This window comes from Miniopterus natalensis, chromosome 1, assembly GCF_054644295.1.
Source record: "Miniopterus natalensis isolate mMinNat1 chromosome 1, mMinNat1.hap1, whole genome shotgun sequence".
NCBI classification, from domain to species: Eukaryota; Metazoa; Chordata; class Mammalia; order Chiroptera; family Miniopteridae; genus Miniopterus; species Miniopterus natalensis.
The window spans coordinates 199,269,847-199,290,718 of record NC_142081.1 but is presented as its reverse complement, the minus strand read 5'-3'; the positions used below and the strand labels follow the sequence as shown (position 1 = coordinate 199,290,718).

Here is a 20,872-nt window from a genome sequence, read left to right as displayed (position 1 = left end):
TGGGTGCCCGGGCCCTCACGGCTTCTTTACCACCCTCTGAACTTGGCCGTGCCCGGAGGGGGCCGGGAAGAGGCTGTCATTCCTGTGTTCTCGGGTCTGCTGCTCCCCACAGCCCACGGCATAAACACTAATCTCCGTCACGGTGGGAGACCCGCGTCGCCTTAGGCCGGCCATCGGGGGAGGAGGCACCACCTGGTCTGTCTGGCAGCCTGCCCGCCTCCCCACCCAGACGTGTGTGCCCGCGTGGCTCCGTGCCCGCGTGCCGTGAATGAAGCCTGGAAGCCCCCCGACCCCGGCCACGCGGAAGGGGACCAGTGAAACAGGGCAAGCAGGCCACTGAAGGCAATCACGGGCCGTCTCGGGGGGCTCGGCGGCCGCATTTTCCCGCATTTCTAAACCACGAGGATGGGACATTCGGGGGACATGCCATGTCCCCAGCATCTGCGCTGTGGCTTCCGCAGCAGCCTCCCCACCTTCGGTGTGGCCTCCCCCCAGCGACACCCATGACAACAATGGATCGGGGGGGGTCACTGGGCCCAGCCGCGGGGCGATGCCCTGTGGGGCAGTTCATTCCTCTCGAGTCCACCTGGGGGGCAGGACGACTGTCACCCCCATGCTACAGATGAAGAGACTGAGGCACAGGGAGGAATGGGGACGTGTCCAAGGTTGCACAGCGGACTCGAACCCAGGCCCCGGGTACCGCGGCCCCTCGGCCCCGGCCAGCGCAGGTGCTCAGGCAGCTGGAGGGCCCTTGCGGATGGTGACCGGCCAGCCCGGCCCGCCCTGGTGCTGTCCTCTGGGCCCTGCCTGTTCCAGGGCTCCCATCCGGCACTCAGGGCCTGGCCCCCAGGAGCCCTGCGTGGCTCCTCAGCTGCAAGGGCTCCGGGTCCTCTGGGCATGCCCTGCCCTCCGCCTGCCCCTTTCAAGGTGCCCGTGTCACCGTCGGTCCCCTACAGTGGCTCGGGGTGTCCACCGGGCCATCTACTGCTCTGCTCCACCTCAGTGCAGCTCCCCAGAGGCAGGCCGGGCCCCGGACCACGCCCCAGGTCCGAGATAGACCTGCCGAGTCCATGCGAGCTCATGGGCTGCAGGAGGGGACTCTGTGCAGGGAGCCAGGGGAGCCCGGGGACACTGCGGGCACAGGGACCACGAGCCCTCATGGGGAGGGGACACAGGCTGGGCTTTCAGGGCAGAGCATCGTTCACAGGGGAGAAGGGGGAGGCCCTTCTGGACGGAGGGAGTCCGGGCCTGGGAGAGTGAAGGTCGAGGGCAGAGCGTCCCAGAGACCCACTCCCCACAGAGCCGCCCGGAGAGCAAAGGCACAGGAAGGAACAGTGCCCCATTCGGCAGGACCAGCTCCACCGGTCATCTTCTCTGTGTCTGTAGGTGTCGTCGCCCCCCCGCCTCACTTCCCTTGTTTGAAAAACAGGTGTTGGCCCGTGAAATGCGCCAATGAACGCAAAGCATGTAGAAGGTGGCAGATCCAGGAGCCACTTTTCACAGCAACGCCAGCCCCCGAGCTCCCAGGGACAGTTCTATATGGGGAAGGCACCCCACGGCCCCGTCTCAGCTCCACCTCCGGGCACCCGGGGGGGGGGTCCCAGAGCCACCTGCCAAGCAAAGTGCCTCCGATGTCTCAGACACAGGAGGACGACCCTTTCAGAGGAGCCTGACACAGAGCAAGCACAGGCGATAGTCACCGATGAACGAATGACGATCATTGTGGTGACAGAACCTAGCCCGGAGCAGCCCATCAATTCTCAGTCTCCCGGCTTCAGCACTAATTTCCACCTGCTTCCTAAGTGTCACAAAGAGAGTCCTTGCGTTGCTGCGACGCCGCACAGCCTGCGACGCACACGCGGAGCCGTCGGGGCCCTTCCTTACCTTCGTGCCGGTCGGATCGCGCAGGAGCCAGGAGCCAGACCATAGGGCCAACCCCACTGACAGAGGAGGTCCCGGAGGCTCGGGTGCAGAAGCCAGCTGCGCCCCGCACCCCCTCCCCTCGCTATGGGGGTGAAGCGAGGATCATCGTAAGAGGAAGGACGGCGGAAAGACCTCAGGCACTTCCTATGAAGAATGATCGATCGATCGATCGATCAGTTGGACTAAGTGAATGAATTCAGTGACTGTAAGGATGTAAATGGGTTTAAAATACAGACGACTTCAGGTCCCTGCAAGCATTTCAGATGCACCAGTTGACTTACGAGTAGCTGATAAGCTGAGGTTGCACCCACCCCGCCCCGGCCGCCAGGGAAAGCCAGGCCCAGCTGAGCCTGCGCACCTCCGAGCCTCCCAGCAGCTTCCTCCCGAGGCACCCAGCACCGCTCCCTCGGTCAGTCTCCCGTGGGTCCCTCACAATCCTGATGGGCTGTCCCTTCTCTGGGAAGCCTCCCCTCCAACCCCTTTCCCCTCCAGACAAGGCAGGTTAAACTGCCCCTTCTCTGCGTCCCCACGAGAGGCGTTTGCACTGGGGCAACGACTGCCCTCCTGTGTGCGGCCCTGGCACACATCTCCCCACTGAGCAGAGAGGCAAATGCGTACCTGGCACAGGCGAGGTGGGTGAAGGGGTGGAGGGGAGGGAGGGAGGGAGGGGAGACGACTGGATGGATGATGGGTGGGTGGGACAGGGGTTGGGGGTGTTCCCCAGCTTCCTGCAGGTGGGCCGCTCTGCTCCATCCCTGAGCTTCCTACTCTGCGCACGGTCTTCACCGTCAGTTTAGGGAACCTGAGGACCTTGGGGCAGGGCCGACACTGCCTTGCCCGAGCGATCAGGGTGGTCTCACGGAGATGCCCTCGTCCCAGGAGCCTTCCTATTCTAGTCTGGGTGTCAGTGTGAGCTCACCCTCGTTGCCTGGTGAAGGTGCAGGGGACCAGGAGGCAAAGATGCCTTCCCGGGAATCTTGACCTTCCAGGGGACAGTCAGGAAAACACCCGGTCAGCTCGGGGTCAGAAACCCCAGTGACATCCCAGGCGTGGCTGAGGGCCCGTGGGGACGCCCCTGTCCCGGCTCACGTGGGCCCTCGTTCTCCGGAGAAAGGTATTTACTTCCCTGCAGTTTCCCACTTTGTTACCACGGCAGGACCTTGGAGGACCCGGAATGGCTCATTCATATGAGACAAATAAAATAAATTGCCCCACATCACATGACGCTCAGGGTTCCCATCCGGCCCCGTCCGTAGGTGTGGTGTCCTTCGGTGGGTATTTATGGGCCGCGCGGAGCTCGCTCACCCCCCGCAGCCGCTCTGACGCCACCGTCTGCAGCGCGGGGGCCCCGCCGGTTGGCGCATAATCACCCATGTAATTATCTCCTACGCCCGCCTAATTACACGGGGTATTATTTGTGTATTACAGCTTATTCACAGTCCTAATCACAGTGTCCTTTCACAAACCGTGACCCAGCCCGGGGGGCACCAATCATTTCTTTTCAATAACAGGAAAGTCAGCTGATGAAAAACTCGTTCAGTTTCCGGGCCACCTGGAGGTCACCCGCCACCACGGAGAGACGGCCGAGGTCTCAGGTGAGGGAACCGGGAACGCACACCTGCCACCAAGTTTGTGGCGGCCACCTCCTGCATGAGGACCACCTGCTATCCTGTCTGTCCTCTGTCCGGCACGGTGAGACTCAGGACGCTCGGAGGGGCCTTATTTTTATGGGTAGTGAGGAGGGGTGAGTCCCCGGCGGAGCAGGCCGGGAGCACGGGGCCCAGAGCTCCGGCCCGAGAGCCCCATCTATGAAAGCAACCCTCCTCGCTGGGGTGGGGAGTGGGGTGCATGTGCCCAGAGAGGCAGACAAGTGACACCAGACTCCTCTTCCCTGAAGAAGTTCAATCACATTTTTCATAGCTCCATCTGGCATGGCCTGGGTGGCAAGCTAAAAGCAATCGGCGAGGTGACCAGAATGTCCAGGAACAAAGCAGCCAAAAAAGAGGGGCCCGGCCACTGGTGTTCGCTACCCCCCTTAGTGCAATCGGAAAGCGTGACCTTGAATCAGAGGCTCTAAAAGACGAGACAGCGTGAGAGCAAAGCTGAGGCCACAGCGCAGCCGGGGAGGCACCGAGGTGGGGGATCCAACTCGTTCAGCCTCAGCTGCTGGAAACATACACACGCAAGGCGCAAACATACACTGCCCCCCCCCCCACGCCCCGGGGGTGTAAGGAGTCCTCGCGATTTCCCGGAGCCCTGCGGCTGTCGCCCTGCCCTGCTCCAACCCGCCACAAGCCGAGTCCTGTCCCAGCCACCTCGAGTTCACTCCAGCCCCGGGAAACAAACACCAGAGCCCGCCCCCCTCTCCTGAACCCACCCACCGTCCTGGCGGGCGTTCACACGAATTTTTAACATAAACCACGACACTTGAAAGCAATCGCGTGCCTGGGCCGGCTCCCCAAGGCCGCACCTGCACAGCGTCTCCCCACGCGTGGCGTTCCCGCAGCCACGTCAGACGCTGCTCTCATCCAGAGCCCACGGGGGACCTGCGAGCGGCGCGGGAGGCCTCGGGGAACGCCCAGGGGCTGTCGGGACCGGGTCTCGAGTTGTGCCCTGGCAACAGGAGGACACTGTGCCCATGGGCACCGGGACCGGGAGCTCCGGCTGTACCGCCGGCAAGGCAAAAATAAAAGGGAATTCATTTTGTAAGACAGCTTGCAAAGTAGTCTCCGAAGGAGCTATAAAGCGCTGCCTAGCCTGTAATTGTTGCTTAAATGGAATCCTAATAGTATTTGCATCTTCCCGCAAAACCTATCCATTACCCGGTGGTAGGGAAGGCGGCCACGGCAGCTCCAGCGGGCGCCCCTCCGGCAAGGGCCGAGCCTCTCCCAGGTCGGGCTCGCCCGGGATGAAGCCCCTCTGCAGGGCCGACTTGGGCCCCTTTTCTGTTCTTCTTTTTAGCACGCTTTTATTGACTTCAGAGAGAGATGGAAACATCAGTGATGAGGGTCATCGATCGGCGGTCTCCCACACGGCCCCTGCTGGGGATCAAGCCCAGGCATGTGCCCTGACCGGGGATCCAACAGTGACCTCCCGGTTCATAGGTCAACGCTCAACCACTGAGCCACACCGGCTGGGCTGGGCCCCATTTCTTATTCCTCCCACGGAAACACAGCCGGAGAGGCTCAGTTTCAGGGCTCCTCCAGACCCTCCGAGGTTCCAGAAGGTTAAAACTACTTGTGCGGGAGAACACAAAGCTCGGCTGAAAAAAATCACAAATGGAAACCCAGTGCAGTAAACCCTGGATTCTGCGGACCTCGATTTAACAGACTTCAGATTTAATGGACAAAGTTTCCGGTCTGTATGTCCCCCGTGAAAATCACCAGCCTGTTCATTTTAAAATGCTTTTAACCAAGATTTGCTTATAATTAAATTAACAGGTTCGTTTTTGTTATTAATTCACTGTTATTTTTAACAAATTTTAGCGAACAGGCCATATGTTGGAAAAAAACACTGTAGTAATTTTGCCAACCTAAATAAACATTACATACCTACAGCTACAGTCTACATATTTAAATCCAAGAGTCACCGCTCGTAAACCGTTCTGCGAATGATCAGCACGTGATCACACCACATCTCAAGCAGTAGCTGTTCTGTTCTCCCGTGGTGCGAGTTTCTGCAGCAGTTTTCACGCCCGCCAGCAGATGCTCCCACGTGAGCGAAGCCACGCCACGGCCACGTGCATTTGTTTACTCACGGTGACTGGTGAATGCACCCACTTACTAGACCTACTCGGCATACATTTAAAATTAATCATACATACAGAAAACTTGTCTGTGAAATTAAACTTTTCATATATAATTTTAATTACACAAATGGGTCTACAAAAGTAAAAACAGGTAAACTAACCTGTCCATTTTTTAACATACACATCTGGAAAACCTACTTTATTATATAATGGACTCGCGGCTTTAACGGACACCCCCTCGCCCGAATTACTCCGTTACACCGAGGTTTTACTGCCGCAGAGCAGGGCGGCTCACCCGTGCCCACGAGGACTCCAGCCAGGCCGAGGGCTCCTGCCCTCGCCGCCCGAGCTCCTCCTCGCTTTGCGCCCGGTGCTGCCCCCGGGCCGAGGAGACCGAGGCACCGATGGTCACACAGAGCCTTTTCCCAAAGACCCCGCTCGCCGGTCACTCAAAACTCACTCAGTGAAATGGAGGAAGGTGGAACCGGGTGGGGAGCGCTCGAGAGAGGTGACAGCCCAGCCGGTGGCCGGGGTGCCCCAGCAGGACCAGCCGCGAGCGGTGGCACCCGGGCAAAGCACCTACCTTCTTCTTGTTGGCCGGGGTCACGTAGAAGTTGTTGATGATGGTGGTGAAGCCGGGCTGGAGGATGAGCTTGGTGTAGGTCGTCCCGAAGTCCGCCGACCTGGGGGAACAGGACACAGCGGTCAGCGACCCGCCCCCCCAGGGGCAGATGTACTGAGTCTACGGGGCACACAGGACAGGCCACACACCCTCCCTAACGTCCCCCCTCGTCCCGGGGCAGCAGGAGACTGGGCGCCCTGGGGACACCGAGCAGTCCCTCGGGCCTGGAGCCGGGACCTGGAGTCAGCGAACGCCAGCCAGTGTCCCTGTCGGGTCCCCTCTCCCGGGCGGTCCACGGTTTGGGCAGAGTTTGCGAATTTTCACCCTCTACCACACCCACAGCCTCAGGTGTGCCGGACACTTCTAGGTGCTTCTGTCTCTGATTCCTCAAAAAACCCTGGAAGACTGTCACTGTGGCCATTGCTCAGATGACCGGAGGAGGCTCAGAGGGGAGAGGCTCCTGCCCAAAACCACTGGGCGAAGAGGTGGCCAGCTGGAGCTGGCGCCCTGTTCGCTCCACCACGCTGGGGCCTCGCAGCGGCCCGCCTGCCTACCCGCTGCCCTCGCTGGACCCCGAGCTCCTCCGGGACCCGCACCCGCCACCCTGACCGCAAACCCACAGGGTACAGAGGCACCAGAGCCCCGAGGCCGCTGGCGACGAGGCCCCAGCACAGCCAGGCCAGCTGGCTCCCAGCGCACCAGCCCCTCCGCTCGGTGGGCCACGTTCCCGTCTGCACCCTGAGGGGCCAGCAGGGATCTCGAGCACCCTGACCACCAGCCCACAGCCCAGGGGGAGAGGAGTCACCAAAGGCGACTTCACATCTGTGTTTGGAAGCGACGTGGAATTGACTCCGCACTGAAGATCTACGTGCTGGTGACCCCGAAACCAATGGTGCTAAGCACCACCCCGCAAAAATGCACTGTGACCCAGGAGCACGCCCGGAGCTGGAGGGACACCCTGATGCGGGAGCGCAGGTTCCAGGGCAGGATGAGTGAGGAACCAAACCCAAGGTGGGGACAGGTGAGGACAGGGACCCGCCCCCGCCCCCAGCCTGGCCATCACCTAATCACTCCTGTCTAAGCCCTGAGACCGGCCTGCAGGGAGCTGAGCACCAGGCCGCAGGCTGAATCCCCGGCTTGTGCGAGGGCAGTCGGCTGGAATCCCGGGAAGGCGGTGGCCCTGTCCTCAGACCCCAGCACCCTGTGGCCCGGCAGCTGTCCTGTGGCCTGAGCAGCCCCTTCCCCTGTCTGAGCCCAGGAGGGGCTGGGAGGCTCGTGTTTCTTCGACTTGCCCAGTGACGCTGGGGCCCTTGGGACAGGCCTGGAGCCGTTTTAAGGTAAACACCCCACCCCTCGGAACGTGTAATTCCATCCCACAATACGCCCTCAGTGGTTTCTGCAGGGATACATTTCCTCCCTAAATCTTCAAGTGAAACCGAGACCCCAGGAAGAATGGCTTAGTGGCCCCATGGCCCCGTTCTGACCCCAGAGGTCAGGTCCCTCCCAAGTCTGGACAGAGATCAGCCCCCCACCCCTTCCCACCCCTGATGCCCAAAGGGGTCCCCCAAGGTCCAGCCCCTCCCTAGGGTGCCTAGGAGAAGCAACTGACTGCGATGCTTCTGCTGCGAAACCCAGGGTGACCAGGGGACGTGCCGGACGCCCGGCGATGGATTATCTCGTCTCTCCCAGGGAGCGTGGTCGGAGGAACCGAACCCGTCCCAGCAGGCAGCTCCAGCCTGCATCTGTGGGCGCGGGGACCAAGGGAGAGAGGAGGGTGGGGAGGGGGCCTGGAAAACCACCCGTGAGGGGAGAGAATGGGGTCAGGGCGGGGCACAGCGTCACATTTCCCGCAGAAACGACAGTGGCAGCTTGTTTCTCAGCGGACCATCACCATCCGGGCCAGCTCCAGAGCCCCCCTCTACAGAACATGGGAAACAACCCTGCTATTTCCTGTGCATTTTCAACGCTACGCAGGCAACAGGCCTCGGCCAGAGAAGACAGCGCTGACCATGAGGTGCGACAAGGGGGAGACATCAGGGCTGGAGGAAGGAGGGGCTTAAGTCGGGTTCCCAGGAGCGCATCCTGCCAACAGGGGCTTCAAGCAGCAGGAACCTGTTCTCTCAGACTCCTGGAGGCCACAGTCTCACATCAAGGTGCTGGCAGGGCCACGCTCCCTCTGGGGGCTCTGGGGGAGGACCTTGCTGCTTCTCCCAGCTCCTGGCTGCTGCTGGCAATCCTGGGCTGTGACCACGCCAGTCTCTGCCTCCGTCCTCACGTGGCTCCTCCCTGTGGTCTGGGTCCCAACCACCCCCTGGATTAGCCCATCCCAAATCCAGGACAACTTCATCTCCATCCTTCCCTGATTACACCTGCAAAGAGCCTCTACCCAAAAAGGCTCCAGGTGGACACGGATTTGGAGGGGACACTGTCCTACCCACGACAGGTCACCACATTTACTGAGCGCCCGTCCTATACCAGGACGGCTCTGAATTACACAGCTTACGTTCCCGATTCTGGTTTAAATCTCCCCACAGCCCAGGGCACCAACCCTGAATCGAATGCCACCTCCTCGAGTTCATACAGATCACCAGGTCTGAGCGAGGACTGCGGTCACCACAACCATCTGAGAACCCACAGCTACACTCAACAGAGGCTCGCTGAGTCCCCGTGGAGGTGTGCCAGGTACCAGGCCCGAGCCTGCGTGCCCTCAGGTGAGCCAGTGCCCACACTGACAATGTGGGGATCGGGCTGGATTACGTCCAAGGACCAGTACTAACAAGTCACCCCTGCACCTGCCTGCTGGGGAGAGACTCCCCCTCCTCTGGGGACAGTGTCAAAATTCCTCAGGTGTCCGGAAAGGAGGGAGGGAGGGACAGAGGGAGGGAAACAGTGGTCACCCAGGCCTCTGCGGTGCCTCCCCTTCCCGAGCACTCAACATCCACACCATCTCCAAGTTCTCACTGCCTCCGGCAACTTCCAACCTCCATTTACTCAGATTAAGAACAGGAAAACCGCACTCTAAAGGCAGACACACCGAAGCAAGGAAGGCGAGCGCCGCTGGAAAACTGCTCTCTGAAGAGAGGCTGCTTAATTGCTGAGTGTTTGTACACACTTACTTTTTTTAAAATGAGCTAATTAAGCCATTTTCCTGCTCCTTAATTATTTCATTGGCTGGCGTGTGTTCAGCTCCGGCCCCTCTTCCCAGGGCGGCTGAGCCGGTCTCCCCCACACCCACCCTGGAGAAGCACGCGGGTGTGAAGAGCGGCGCCCACCTCCGCGGCAGGTGCGCCCGCAAGCGCGGGGCCTCCGGGAGATTCAGTTTCTCCATCTGTACAAGAGGCGAATGGCACAGGCTTCGGGTGCTGTTGTGGGATTAGAGTCAGGGTGGAGAGCAGGCAGGACTTGCACTCGAGGTGACAGGCAGGGGCACCGTCTCTGCCTCACTGTGCCACCTGGGGGCACTGACGTCACACCTCTTCCATGTGGACCTATGTGTGACCAGAGGCGGTGCGTGGGGACCTGCCTTGTGCCCTAAGGATGACGATTCTGGGGACAGGGGCTGAACTTGATGGCCCACAGAGCGTCCTGAGCTGACCCCCATTGCCGCACCCGAGGTCGGAATTACCACCTGCACTTTACACAGAGGGAAACTGAGGCCCAGCCAGGAGAGGGGTTTGTCTGGGGTCCTATGGGATCTGACGGCAGAGCTGGGACTCACACTGGGTCTCCGGGTGCCCACCCTGCACGCGCCCACAAAGAGGGAAGAGACAGTCAGAGACGTGGTTTCCCATGGAAGTGTGCCAGGTGCCAGACCGGAGCCCGTGTGCCCTCAGGTGAGCAGGTGCCCACACTGAAAAGGCCTGGGTGCCCGCGAGCCGCACAGGTATCCTTTGTCTTGAGGGTTTTATCTCTCTTCTGTGGGCGGGAATCCTAGGGGAGGTCCCAGGGGAGGGTGTAACAGAATAAAGAAATATTCATTAGCTTTTCAGGTGTGTCCTGCAATACGTTGATTCATCAAAATGAGCGTATGAGGGAGCCTGGGATTGCTCTCTGGTCAGTTTCGCTGCTTCAGTTTCATCTTGGGTCCCTCTGGCTCTCATCAGGTTTTTGTTATGTGTTCCCCTGACTTTGTCCGTCCTTGGGCTTGGCTGGCACAGATGGCTCTAATTGGGTCTCTGTCTTCTGTCTCCCTGACCGGGGAGATTTAAGGCTCTTTATTCTCTGGTCAGGGAGGAGAGGTATAAACCATTTGCTCCCGAGTGTCCTTGGTCAGGAAAGATAAGGCCCCAGGATTCACTAGCTGGCTGGCTGTAAATTGGTCAAATTGTTTGGCCTTAATTATCTCAGTTTCCCTAACCTACTTGCCAAGGGATTTTCCTGGCTCCTTACTATGCTGACTCTCGCGGAGGGAAGAAATCACGGCCCTGCCTGGAGGGGGCGCACGAGGGCGGGAGGAGAAGGGAGAGGGTGTGGGGCCTTTGTTCTGCGGGTGGCGGGTGTTTCAGGAGGCGCCCGACCCCGAGCCCCCCGCTGGTGGGAAGAGGCTGCTGGGTGCAGCAGGAAGGAGGGAGCGAAGGTCCAAGCTCCAGGCAGAGGGGTGGAGCGGCCGAGGCCAGAGCCACAGGCCCGCGAGCCCAGGCAGCCAAGCCCTGAGGCCCCTCCGGGCAGGGATGGAGCCTCCGGTGGGCAAGTTTCCTCATCTGGTCTCCATTCCCACCAAGACGGCCGAGCGAAGGAGGCTGAGACAGAGCACGGGGAGCCGCTGCCCTGGGCTCCTGCCGACTCGGGGCCTACCCTGTGTGCCCTCGACTGGCGTCCAGCTCTGTGGGCGGCAGGGAGCAGCGGGTCCACCAGGTTTATTTCTGGAGGTTTTATATGACCCAGGGTGGGATCTTTGCAGTAAACGGCTCTTCCCCAGCTGCTGGGGTCTTTACTTTTTATTTATTATTTTTTTGTTAACCCTCACCTGAGGATATATTTTTCCATCGATTTTTAGAGAGAGTGGAAGGGAGGGGAGGGAGAGAGAGAAAAAAATACACAAAACACCGATGTGAGAGAGACACATCGATTGGCTGCCTCCTGCACACGCCCCGAGTGGGGCAGGGAGATCCTACAACCCAAGTACATGCCCTGGACCGAGAATCGAACCCGAGACCCTTCAGTGCACGCCAACCGGTGGGGTCTTTAGAACTGTTTTATAACCAATGGGGCTAAAGGAGGCCTGTGTCCCTGGAAGGAACTGTCCCTGGTCACTCTCCTGGTGTGGGCAGGGCTCACTTGGCGTGAGCAGGACTGTCTGATGCTCACCTTGGCACACAGGGCCTCGTGAATCTCCAACAGGTACCTGCTTTTACAGTGGCTCTGCAAGCCGGGCACACTTCCAAGGCCACGGTGGGTGGCAAGCTGCCCCCAGGCCACGCCAACCAGCAGGGCCGGGAGCAGCGGCAGGTGCAGGGCAGGAGGTACCCACAATCCAGAGCCCTCCAGGCCGCAGGTGAGAGGCCCCGCTGCACCGGACGCCGCGGTGAGGCTAAGAACCAACCCAGGGACCCGCCAGGATGCCACCATGGCCCCTGGGGTATCTGGGGGAAGTGGTGTCTGACGGGGGGGCTGGAGGGGCCAGTCTAGGTTTGTGCTCAGGTGGAGGCAAGGCTCTGGCGACCTTGTGCAGTGGGGGGGTGGAGAGACGGGGGAGCAGTGGGACTCGCACTGCAGATTGTCGGGAAGGACACTCGGCACTTCCTATGACTGGGTCAGTGCCCAGCGAGGGGCCCTGCCCGGCCCCCGGGGTGAGGCGCACATTCCTGTCGAACCAAGGATCTGGGGGGAGGCCAGGCCCCTCGAGACCTCAGACTGTCCACAAATAGGAAGCACCCAACGAGTATAAGAGAAATAATAACAGAAACAGACTTGCTGCAGGTGGATGACAGCTCTGAGGGGCTCCTGGGTCCAGCCACCGCCTGGCCATGGAAGGGGGTGGGCTGCAGTTCTACCGGGGCGGGAGGGGGGGCAAGAGGAAGCCGGGGGGGCGGCTTCAAAGCTGAGAGGCCAGGCTTGGCATCAAAGCCGTTTGGGGACTGGGCCAGGTAGACCTGGAATCGGTCGTTAGGAAAATTCCTGAAGTTTAATAATCCACAAACAATAAAATTCCCTTCCTGAAAGGCCAACCCACCCTCCGCTCTTCTTGGAATCACTGAAAGTAATGGAACAATAACAACAGAAAACAGTAACTACAGACTAACAGGACGGGAAGAACCTGGAACATCGGAAATTCACTTTTTCCCCCTGTTTATTGCTATTACAAGCCCCCTGGCCTTTGGAACCAACGCTTTCATCACTTTAGTGCATCCTATAGTACCTCCCAGGGTGAAGTCCGCCCGGCTCCTCCATGACACTCTGCTCTTCAGTACAGCTTTAAAAAAAAATGTATTCTTAGGTCCAAGAAACTCTTTCAACTCAATATTTTAAAATGAGAGTCCTCGCTTATTCCTAGGGGGTCCTGGCACCAAGCGGTAACATTTTCATATGCCAATTCCCCGATTATAGAACCCAAGACTCGCATTGATTTTCTGGGGAACCGTTGACTACACACGGCTTGGGAGGCGGCGGCACAGATGATGTATTGAACAGTTTCAAAGAAGGAAAATCTAGGGAGAGGCTGTGGAGGAGAGCTGGGTGGTCTGCGAGGGAATTCTATTTTTAAACCTGGGGAGGAGCAGTCAATACAAAATACCCTGCTCCACCTCGCTGCCCACTGCAGCCACCTGGGCGCTAAGTCGGGGCCCACAGGCGTGGCCGGGTCGGGGCTTGCTCCGGGCCGTGGAGCTGTCAGGCCCGGCCTCAGCCACCAGCTGCAGCTTGCTACTCGTGGGTCTGTCCCCTGGCCCCGCCACACTGCGAAGGCTGCAAGGCCTCGGCCCCCACCTCCGTGTCTCCTGCTCCCGACCTCAGCAGCGGCACTGGATGACACTTTGCTGAAATCAATGAATGGTGTCCGAACCATCTCCATAATAGCAGCAAGTGACGGGAAAACACATCGAGGAGCTGGCCGCACCCCACCTCGGCCTCGTGGTCCCTCCTCACGGCCCGGCCTCGCTGCCTCCGCCCAGGGCCCCCCCGCACTAACCTAACGCGCGCTTCGCTCTCGGGGCGAGGACGCCAAAGAAGGTAGAAATGGGCAGAACATATTTCTCCAGTGCTTAAGAATCCCGTCTGACAGCTAAATTATAACAAAATGCCTTTAAGCGCTTGAAATGACAAGTTAAGCCATTCCCAGAGAAGGCGTGTCACTTAGCAGTTCGCAGAATTGATGGTTCCAGCCTCGGGGCCGAGGGGCCAGGCAGGCAGCAGGGAGGCTGCAGAGCGCTGGCTCGGCTCGCGGGCCACGGGGGCCTGGGAACCTCATCCCACCAGCAGGACCTATGTCTCCCCTGGGCTCCCCAGCACCCTCGCTGCCTGTCAGCCCGCCCCCCCCCATGCCCAGGGCCACTGGCAGGATGATGCCAGCAGTGCCCGGCTCCGGCTGGCCTCAGGAGTCAGGTGGCCTGGCTGGGCTGTGAAGGGCGAGTGGGACCCTCGTCCACCCCAGTCCTGGGGCCAAGCCGCCGCTAGCGATGCCATCTCAGCGGGGTGGGGCCTCTGCCAGCTGCCGGCCCAGGGGCTGTGGCTGAGACTCCCACCCATCCCTCCCTCCTACCTTCTCTCCCTCCCTCCCTCCTGTCCGTAACTCCAGCACCACCCGTTACTGGGTACCTGCTATGAACCTGGCCCTGGACTGGGCTTTGAGATGGGGTCACAGATGTACCTCGGAGAGGCTCTGACCTCTAGGGGCACAGGAGACATTTGATGAGTGACTGAGCGATCCAGGGAGTTTTTAAGATGCTCACTCTGATGCTTGCTTATGTCATCACCGTGTTCCTAGATCCCAGGACCTGTTGTTACTGGGCTGATTCCAGAATGTGACTCAACTTCGCTGTTGTAAAAACACCAGCATGCCATCGGCGGAGTCCTTCACGGGAGCCCGTGAATGAACGGGGGGAGGGGGTCCCCATGATGCTGCCAAGGCCGGGGGGTGTCACGTCAACAACACCGTGCCACCTCTCAAGGACACGCCAAAGGAGAGAGTGTGGGATCTGGGCCCGGGGTGATGACAGTTCTCTGTTTTCCTCCCCGTTAAGGAGATGTTTTCCTGAGGACAGATTCTTGGCTGGAACTGAGCCAGGCCAAAGCTTGTCTGGATTTTCTGGGGAGCGGCAGACAGCTGGCTGGAATTCAAGACAGAGCACCAGAGAGAGAGGGGACCGATCTTCCAGCAACGTGAAGGAACAGGCCAGCCTGGCCCTCGCCCCACCCTGTTCACACCTGTCTCCTGGCCCCCAGTGCACCAGCGCCCCTCATTGGGCGGCCCAGGCCCGCCTCTGTGGACACAGTTACCCCGAGTCCCTCTCTCTGCCTCTGGCAGGGATCTCTGGCCCTCTCTGTGTTGGCATCTCCGCGTGTCTCATTCCTCCATGTCTCTGTCTCTGAGGCCCCATCCTGTCTCTCTTGGTCTGTCTGTCTCGCTTTCTCTCCATGTGTCTTCTTTCTGTCTGACCCATTCTCTCATTCATTCACCCCCTTCTACCCTCCCTGTTGCCTTTCTCCTAGGATCCTCCCAAGAACAGACGTCCCATGAGACAAAGGTCTGGGGACAATGTGTGTCCCTCCCTCCTCAGCCACAGGGAAAGCAGACCTGTTCTGGCCACGCCCCTGCTGGGTCACCAGGTGCCAGAGTGCCTGGTCCCAGGTTGCTGACACTCTAGTGGGCAGCCAGACAATAATAAACGAGTAAATGGATGGATGTCGCATAGTGCTACGAACCACGAACAAAAGAATGAGGCAGCGAGTTGGGGGAAAGGGGCAGACCGGCCCAGGACGCTCTCCCAGGTAAGGTGACATTGGAACAGAGACTGGAATGCATCGGCATCGGTCCCTGTGGGTATCCCAGAGAGAGAACAGCACGTGCAAAGGCCCTGAGGTGGGAGTCCACGCCCAGGCAGCGTTTCCTGGCCCGTTGCCTGGGGAACACTTCCGATTCTAGGGCACCTCGGATTTCCACCGCAGCCCTGCCGGCCAACTTGCTGACTGACTGTCAGGACAGGGGGTCTTCCCAGGGGACATCGAGAGAGGACCCACACACACAAGAGCTGCTGACAGCTGGGGAGGCCAGGGCCACCCATCCTGTCTCAGGGCCTCAGGCAGCGGGAGCCTCGGCCCCCTTCCATCTGTCCAACCTCCCGGCATTCCCACACCACGGGGGGTCCTGCGGCCCCACGGGAATGGGAGGCCTTTGCGCTCACGTCAGTTTCAATCTGGGACCGTGGACACACGGATCAGACCCCCGGCCGAAACCCGCTCCACAGGACATCTGCGCACTTTCTTCCAGCATCACATCCACACTAATAAGGCAAATAAACATGGCATTTAAAGATCAGAGGCACGGCGGTTACAGCCTATTAAATTAAATTCGCCGTCAAGGGTGAAAGAGAAGATAAACTGGGATTACTCTAGTCACGGCAAATTAAAGAAAGCAGAAGAGAAGAGAGCGCGCTTTGAGAGAGATGTAATTTCGCGGTCCCCGCAGCAGCGACGGCAGCTGCCCCCCCGGAGTTCGTGGTTTGAAGGGCAACTGTGGAATGGGGGAGCCGGGCCTCTGCCCCGAGATGCTGGCCCCAGGCGCCTGTCCCTGGGCCCACGGGACACAGTGAGTCAGGGCGGGCAGGCTGAGCCACTCGAACCTTCCCTCTGAAGCCGGGGGGGGGGGGGGGGGGGTCACTGTCGGGAGGGCCAGCATGGCCACTCCCCCCCACAATACCATTTCCTCTTCTCACGCCACAAAGCTTCCACACTGGCCAGGCCCCTCTTCCTGGTGGTTGATCCTGGGCCTCGGGGAACTTCACTTACCCATCTGGGAAATGTGAACAAGAAGACGGCCCTCATCACTGCGCCAGTCCTAGCAGGAGCTGCGCCCCAGTTTTGCAGAAGCAGCTCCCAGGGCCATGAGACGGGTCCTGACCTCCCTGCTCATCACTGGACCTCCCTCTCCCCCCCAGTCCCTGTAGGTCACTGGGTCAGGAAGGTGGCGAGTTGCGGTGGAAATAGTACAAGTTCAGGCAACGCTGGCTACGTAAGTAACAGGGCCCAGGGCAGAGGAAAATGCTGGTCCCTGTTCAGACTTATTAGGGATTTCAGGATGGCAACAGGAGACCACTTAGCAAGTGTGGACCCTGCCGAGTGTGGGGCCCGGGGACTGCACATGTGACCAAACTGGGGCCCAGAGGCAGACAGATGTGGGTTCCAATCCCAGCACGGTGCCTGGTTAACTGAACGGTCTCAACAGTTTACTGCTTTGAGTTTGGTTTCCTAGTTTCGACAATAAACAATATTGAAGGGTTACTATAAGGATGAAACAAACTGATCCATATTGAAGGAGCTAGTGCCCAACGCCCAACAGATACTTAAACATCTCCGTGTTTGCCACTCTCCGTCCCCAGCAGAGTCACACGGACGAGAGAAGCACTTGAGAGCATGCTGGGTTGTCACCCTAGGTTCTTTTGGGAAAGGCATTGGGTTTGAATTCTGCTGACGAACACTCGGACGTCTACTTCAACTGCACATGCAGTAAAAAAGTCCTCGAGCAGGAACCAGAGCCCTCCACGCATCATTCCCAACCCTTCCCAAGGGCTGATTGGGAGAGAGCACAGCTGTCCACCATGCCTGAGGCCACACCAAACGTGGCCCCCACCCCGCTCCTCACCCTTGGCCTTGGGAAGCAGTGAGGTGACATAGGCAGGACCAAGGGGGAGGCCTGTGAGGGTTCAAGGCCAGGGGTGGGGCTTTAACAGCACCAGCCCCTCCTCTCTGCCCCAGGCCTAGGGAGCAGGGCCGTACCGCAGGGTCCGAGTCAGAGAGGGAGGGCCTGGCAGAGGGAGGTCTTTCTCCTCCAGGGCATCAGAACCACCCCCCTACCAACCGAGGCACTGTTTCCATCTGGCTCCAGACTGTGGCTCCTGGTGGAGCTCAAAATGAGAAATATGAAAATGTGGTATCCAGCAGGCCAGGGCCCACGCCCATCTGCTAAGGTCAATACACGCTGCATGAACATCCATTCCGAGGTAGCCACTGAGGAACACACAGTTATTTCTCTTTGAATCTATAGCTACATCCACTTCTGTCTCTATCTCCATCCCAACCTTCTCCCTGTATCTCAATCTATACCCATCTCCATCGGTACTGGCAGGTATATCTGCATCTGTACCATCTACTCACCTCCATTTGTATCTCTGTCTCAGGTTGCATCCATCTCCATCTCCATCTCCACCTCTAGCTGCATCTATCTCCATCTCCATCTCTGTCTATATTTGTATCTCTACCTCTAGCTGCATCCATCTTCATCTCCATCTCCATTTATATCTCCACCTCTAGCTGCATCTATCTCCATCTCCATCTCCATCTCCATCTATATCTGTCTCCATCTCTATCTCCAGCTCCAGTTCCATCTGTATTTTCATCTCTATCTCTATCTCATCTTCATATGCTTGGGACAGAAGAATCTATATGGACTATATTTGAGTCAAGGCCATTGCCAATTTTGTATGTCTAAGAGATAATAAAATTTGTACCAAAACAACCCAACACCTCTGTTACCTCATTTCTAATCAGGTAGTCTCACCACTTTCTTTAAATAAGCCAGGAGCTCCATGGGTGACATGCACATTTGCAGGCTTTTCCCCATTTGGGTTTGGATTTTTCCTACTTGAGACTTCTGAAAAGATGACAAGGTTACACACACACACACACACACACACACATATGTGTGTGTCTGTTTAATTAATTTATTTTTTTTAATCCCTCAATGGCTCAGATGAGTTTGGGCTCACATAGAGAGAGACGCGTGTATGATTTAAGGGCCAGGATGCCATTATTGGTAAGTCCTCTCTGTTCAGCTGTTTAAGTTTAAAATATGAATTCAGGTGGAATCTGTCCAACAAATGCACCGAGAGATAAAGGAATAGCCAGCTTCTTTTAAAAAGTGAAATACAGCATTTAAATAGGTCATATCCCCCACAGGTCACAGACACCCTAACGGTGTGACAATATTCTTTCCTCTCTCAAAGGCTGAGGCTGAGGCGACAAGGCTTTGGCAAAGCATCCTAGGGAGCACCCGTGGAGCGGGGCCAGCCCCTCTGTCTCCTGCACAGCCCTTTTTTAGCACTGAGGTCATCAGTAGGCGGAGAGTCACGAGATCTGGCTTTAAACTCTAGCTTTCCCACTTCTGGCCATGTGGCCTTAGGCAGGTCACTTCCATTCTCTGCACCTCACATGTACTCCCTGTCCTCAAGGTGTCACAGGCCAGAGGAAGACAGACCCGTAAGTGGGAGTCATGGGGAGGAATGAGGTTTTCGTGGGGCTGGGACAAGAGGAGGACCACACAGGCTGCCTGGCGGTGGCAGACCCATCCAGTCCACGGAGACTCCTTTTAATAAACAGGTTTAGCCATTTGGTTCATACCCTGAACTTCCTGTCTCCACGTTTTGATGACTTTCTTACACAGTCACGCAAATTATCCCTTTGAGAACAGAGATGGCTGCCCAGCTCAGAATTATCAGCCTCCTGGGGGCCACCATGACCATAGCATCCCCTTCCCCGCCAGGTCTTGAGAAGTCAATCTCAGGCACTAGTGCTCGGTCGGTATGGCTTGCTGAGCCCTGCAAGGCCTTGCTCCGGCCTCCTGAGAACCTTTTCCTGGTAGGCCCTTCTGGGTCTAGCCTCTCACATTCCTTATTTTGATGAACTCAGACCGTGAGAGCCAGAGACAGCCCAGAGGCCATCCCCTCACTTCTGATACCCCACCCACTCCAGGCAGCCTCTCCAGGGACAGACCAAGGACACACTTAGTGCTCTTGGGCCAAGTGCCCTTCTGGAGTCCACCAACCAAGAGCTTAATTTCAGCTCCTCAGACACCATGCTCGCTCTGGAGCCCACGCCTCGTTCCCGGGAGACCGGGGGTGACGGTTCCTCCAGTGTAATTACAGTGGAAATGAAGAAGCTTGTCACCCTGCTGTCAGGTGCACAATTAACCTGAGAAACTTAATTGTGTCTTAGTGGGGGAGGACGTCCCTGGTCCAGAGAGAGCGAGGAAGACGGGAAAATTCCTACACCCCCGATTCCTCCAGTCTCAGAGCGCAGAGATGCAGTAAGGCCAATATAAAGGTCAGCGATGGAGGGTCTCTGTCCCCGTTCGCAGGTGGGACCACCAGGGGCAGAGAAGCCTGCTGCCTTACCCTGGGCCAGCGCTGGCATATTGGCAGGGAGGAAATGCACAGGCCAGGTGCCACCAGCCATGTGATGCTCTCTTCAGCACTCTGACCTCAGAGGCCTCTTCTGCAGAATGCCCATATCCACAAGCAGTGCTGCTATCTAGAGTAAATTAGGCCACATTATAACAGCAAGAACCCCCACTGGGTTTCAGCATGTCCTCCTACTATGTGCAGGTGACTGAGCAAAAGAAACAACTGAGCGGCACTGGGCACTGGAACACAGTGGCCTTGCCTGGAGGAGCAGCTGGTGCCTCTGACAGAGCCGGGCCGTGTTCCCAGCCAGGGAACAGGGTGACGGCCACAGCCCCTTGCTCTCCCCCACCCCCACCCCGACCAGATCAGCGGATCCAGGGCTCCTCTCCCTTCCCGCTCCCTGGAAGCTCCCCCTCCTGCCACGGCCTTTCCACTCACGCCCACTTCCTCTCTGTGGCTTTGGCCTTTTCAAATGCGGCCCATGAATAATGAATCCCTGTTATAAATTTAGAAAACATCCTGTCTCCCCGCAGCCGGCCTTTCTCTTTATTTTTCTCCTGCTGGTTGTAAGAAAACGAACTCCCTGAAAACACATTTTTCCCTCAATTTCCTGACAAGCAAAATGAAGTCGCTAATTTTACAGCCTCCGTGCAGAGTGCCCCTGGCTCACTGCCCTGAGTGGGGGGTGGGGATGGAGGCAGAAGAGGGGGGCAGCTTTCCAGAAAGTTCTAATTCCTGGGCCCTGGGTGTGGTGGGATGGGCATGGGCCTTGGAGGCAGACCCAGGGGGTGAACCTCACTCCCCTCTCCCTGGGCAGCCTGGCAGCCTGAGCCGGCGGCTCACCAATCTGGGCTTCAGGCCCAAGGGAGGACAGACACTCCCTGCTGTCCCCTGGGAGGGCTTTATGACGCGAGGATGCCCAGGTGGCAGGGGATGCCAGTGGTCCCCACTGCTCCTGTCTCCTCCCTCCCTTCCCGAAATGGACCTCACAAGGAACCTTCCGGGACGCTCTCAAAGAAGTTCCAAAGTCCTTCCCCATCCGCTCTCCTCTGTACGACTTCAGAGCTGACCTTGCCTCCCAGGTCCCGAGTCTGGGCCTGCTCCCTCTGTGTCAGGACTCAGCCCTCTCCCTCCCTGACACCGCTCTGCCGGCCTGGGCAGGACCAGGACACAGGAAAAGAGCAGACACGGGGTTGCCTTCTAGAGCTTCTCGGTCCCATGAGGGTGGCAGCGTGGGACAACCAGGGA

General features: G+C 58.4%; 1 protein-coding gene across 2 annotated transcripts in view; it reads right to left on the bottom strand.

Moving 5' to 3' along the window:
* SORCS2 (sortilin related VPS10 domain containing receptor 2) overlaps positions 1–20,872 on the bottom strand; it is a 249,520-nt gene that overhangs the window by 82,711 nt on the left and 145,937 nt on the right. For both annotated transcript variants that reach the window (XM_087828373.1, XM_087828379.1), the window contains exon 3: positions 6,255–6,354. In XM_087828373.1, the coding sequence (XP_087684499.1) occupies positions 6,255–6,354 (100 nt within the window). The remainder of the gene's footprint in view (positions 1–6,254; positions 6,355–20,872) is intronic.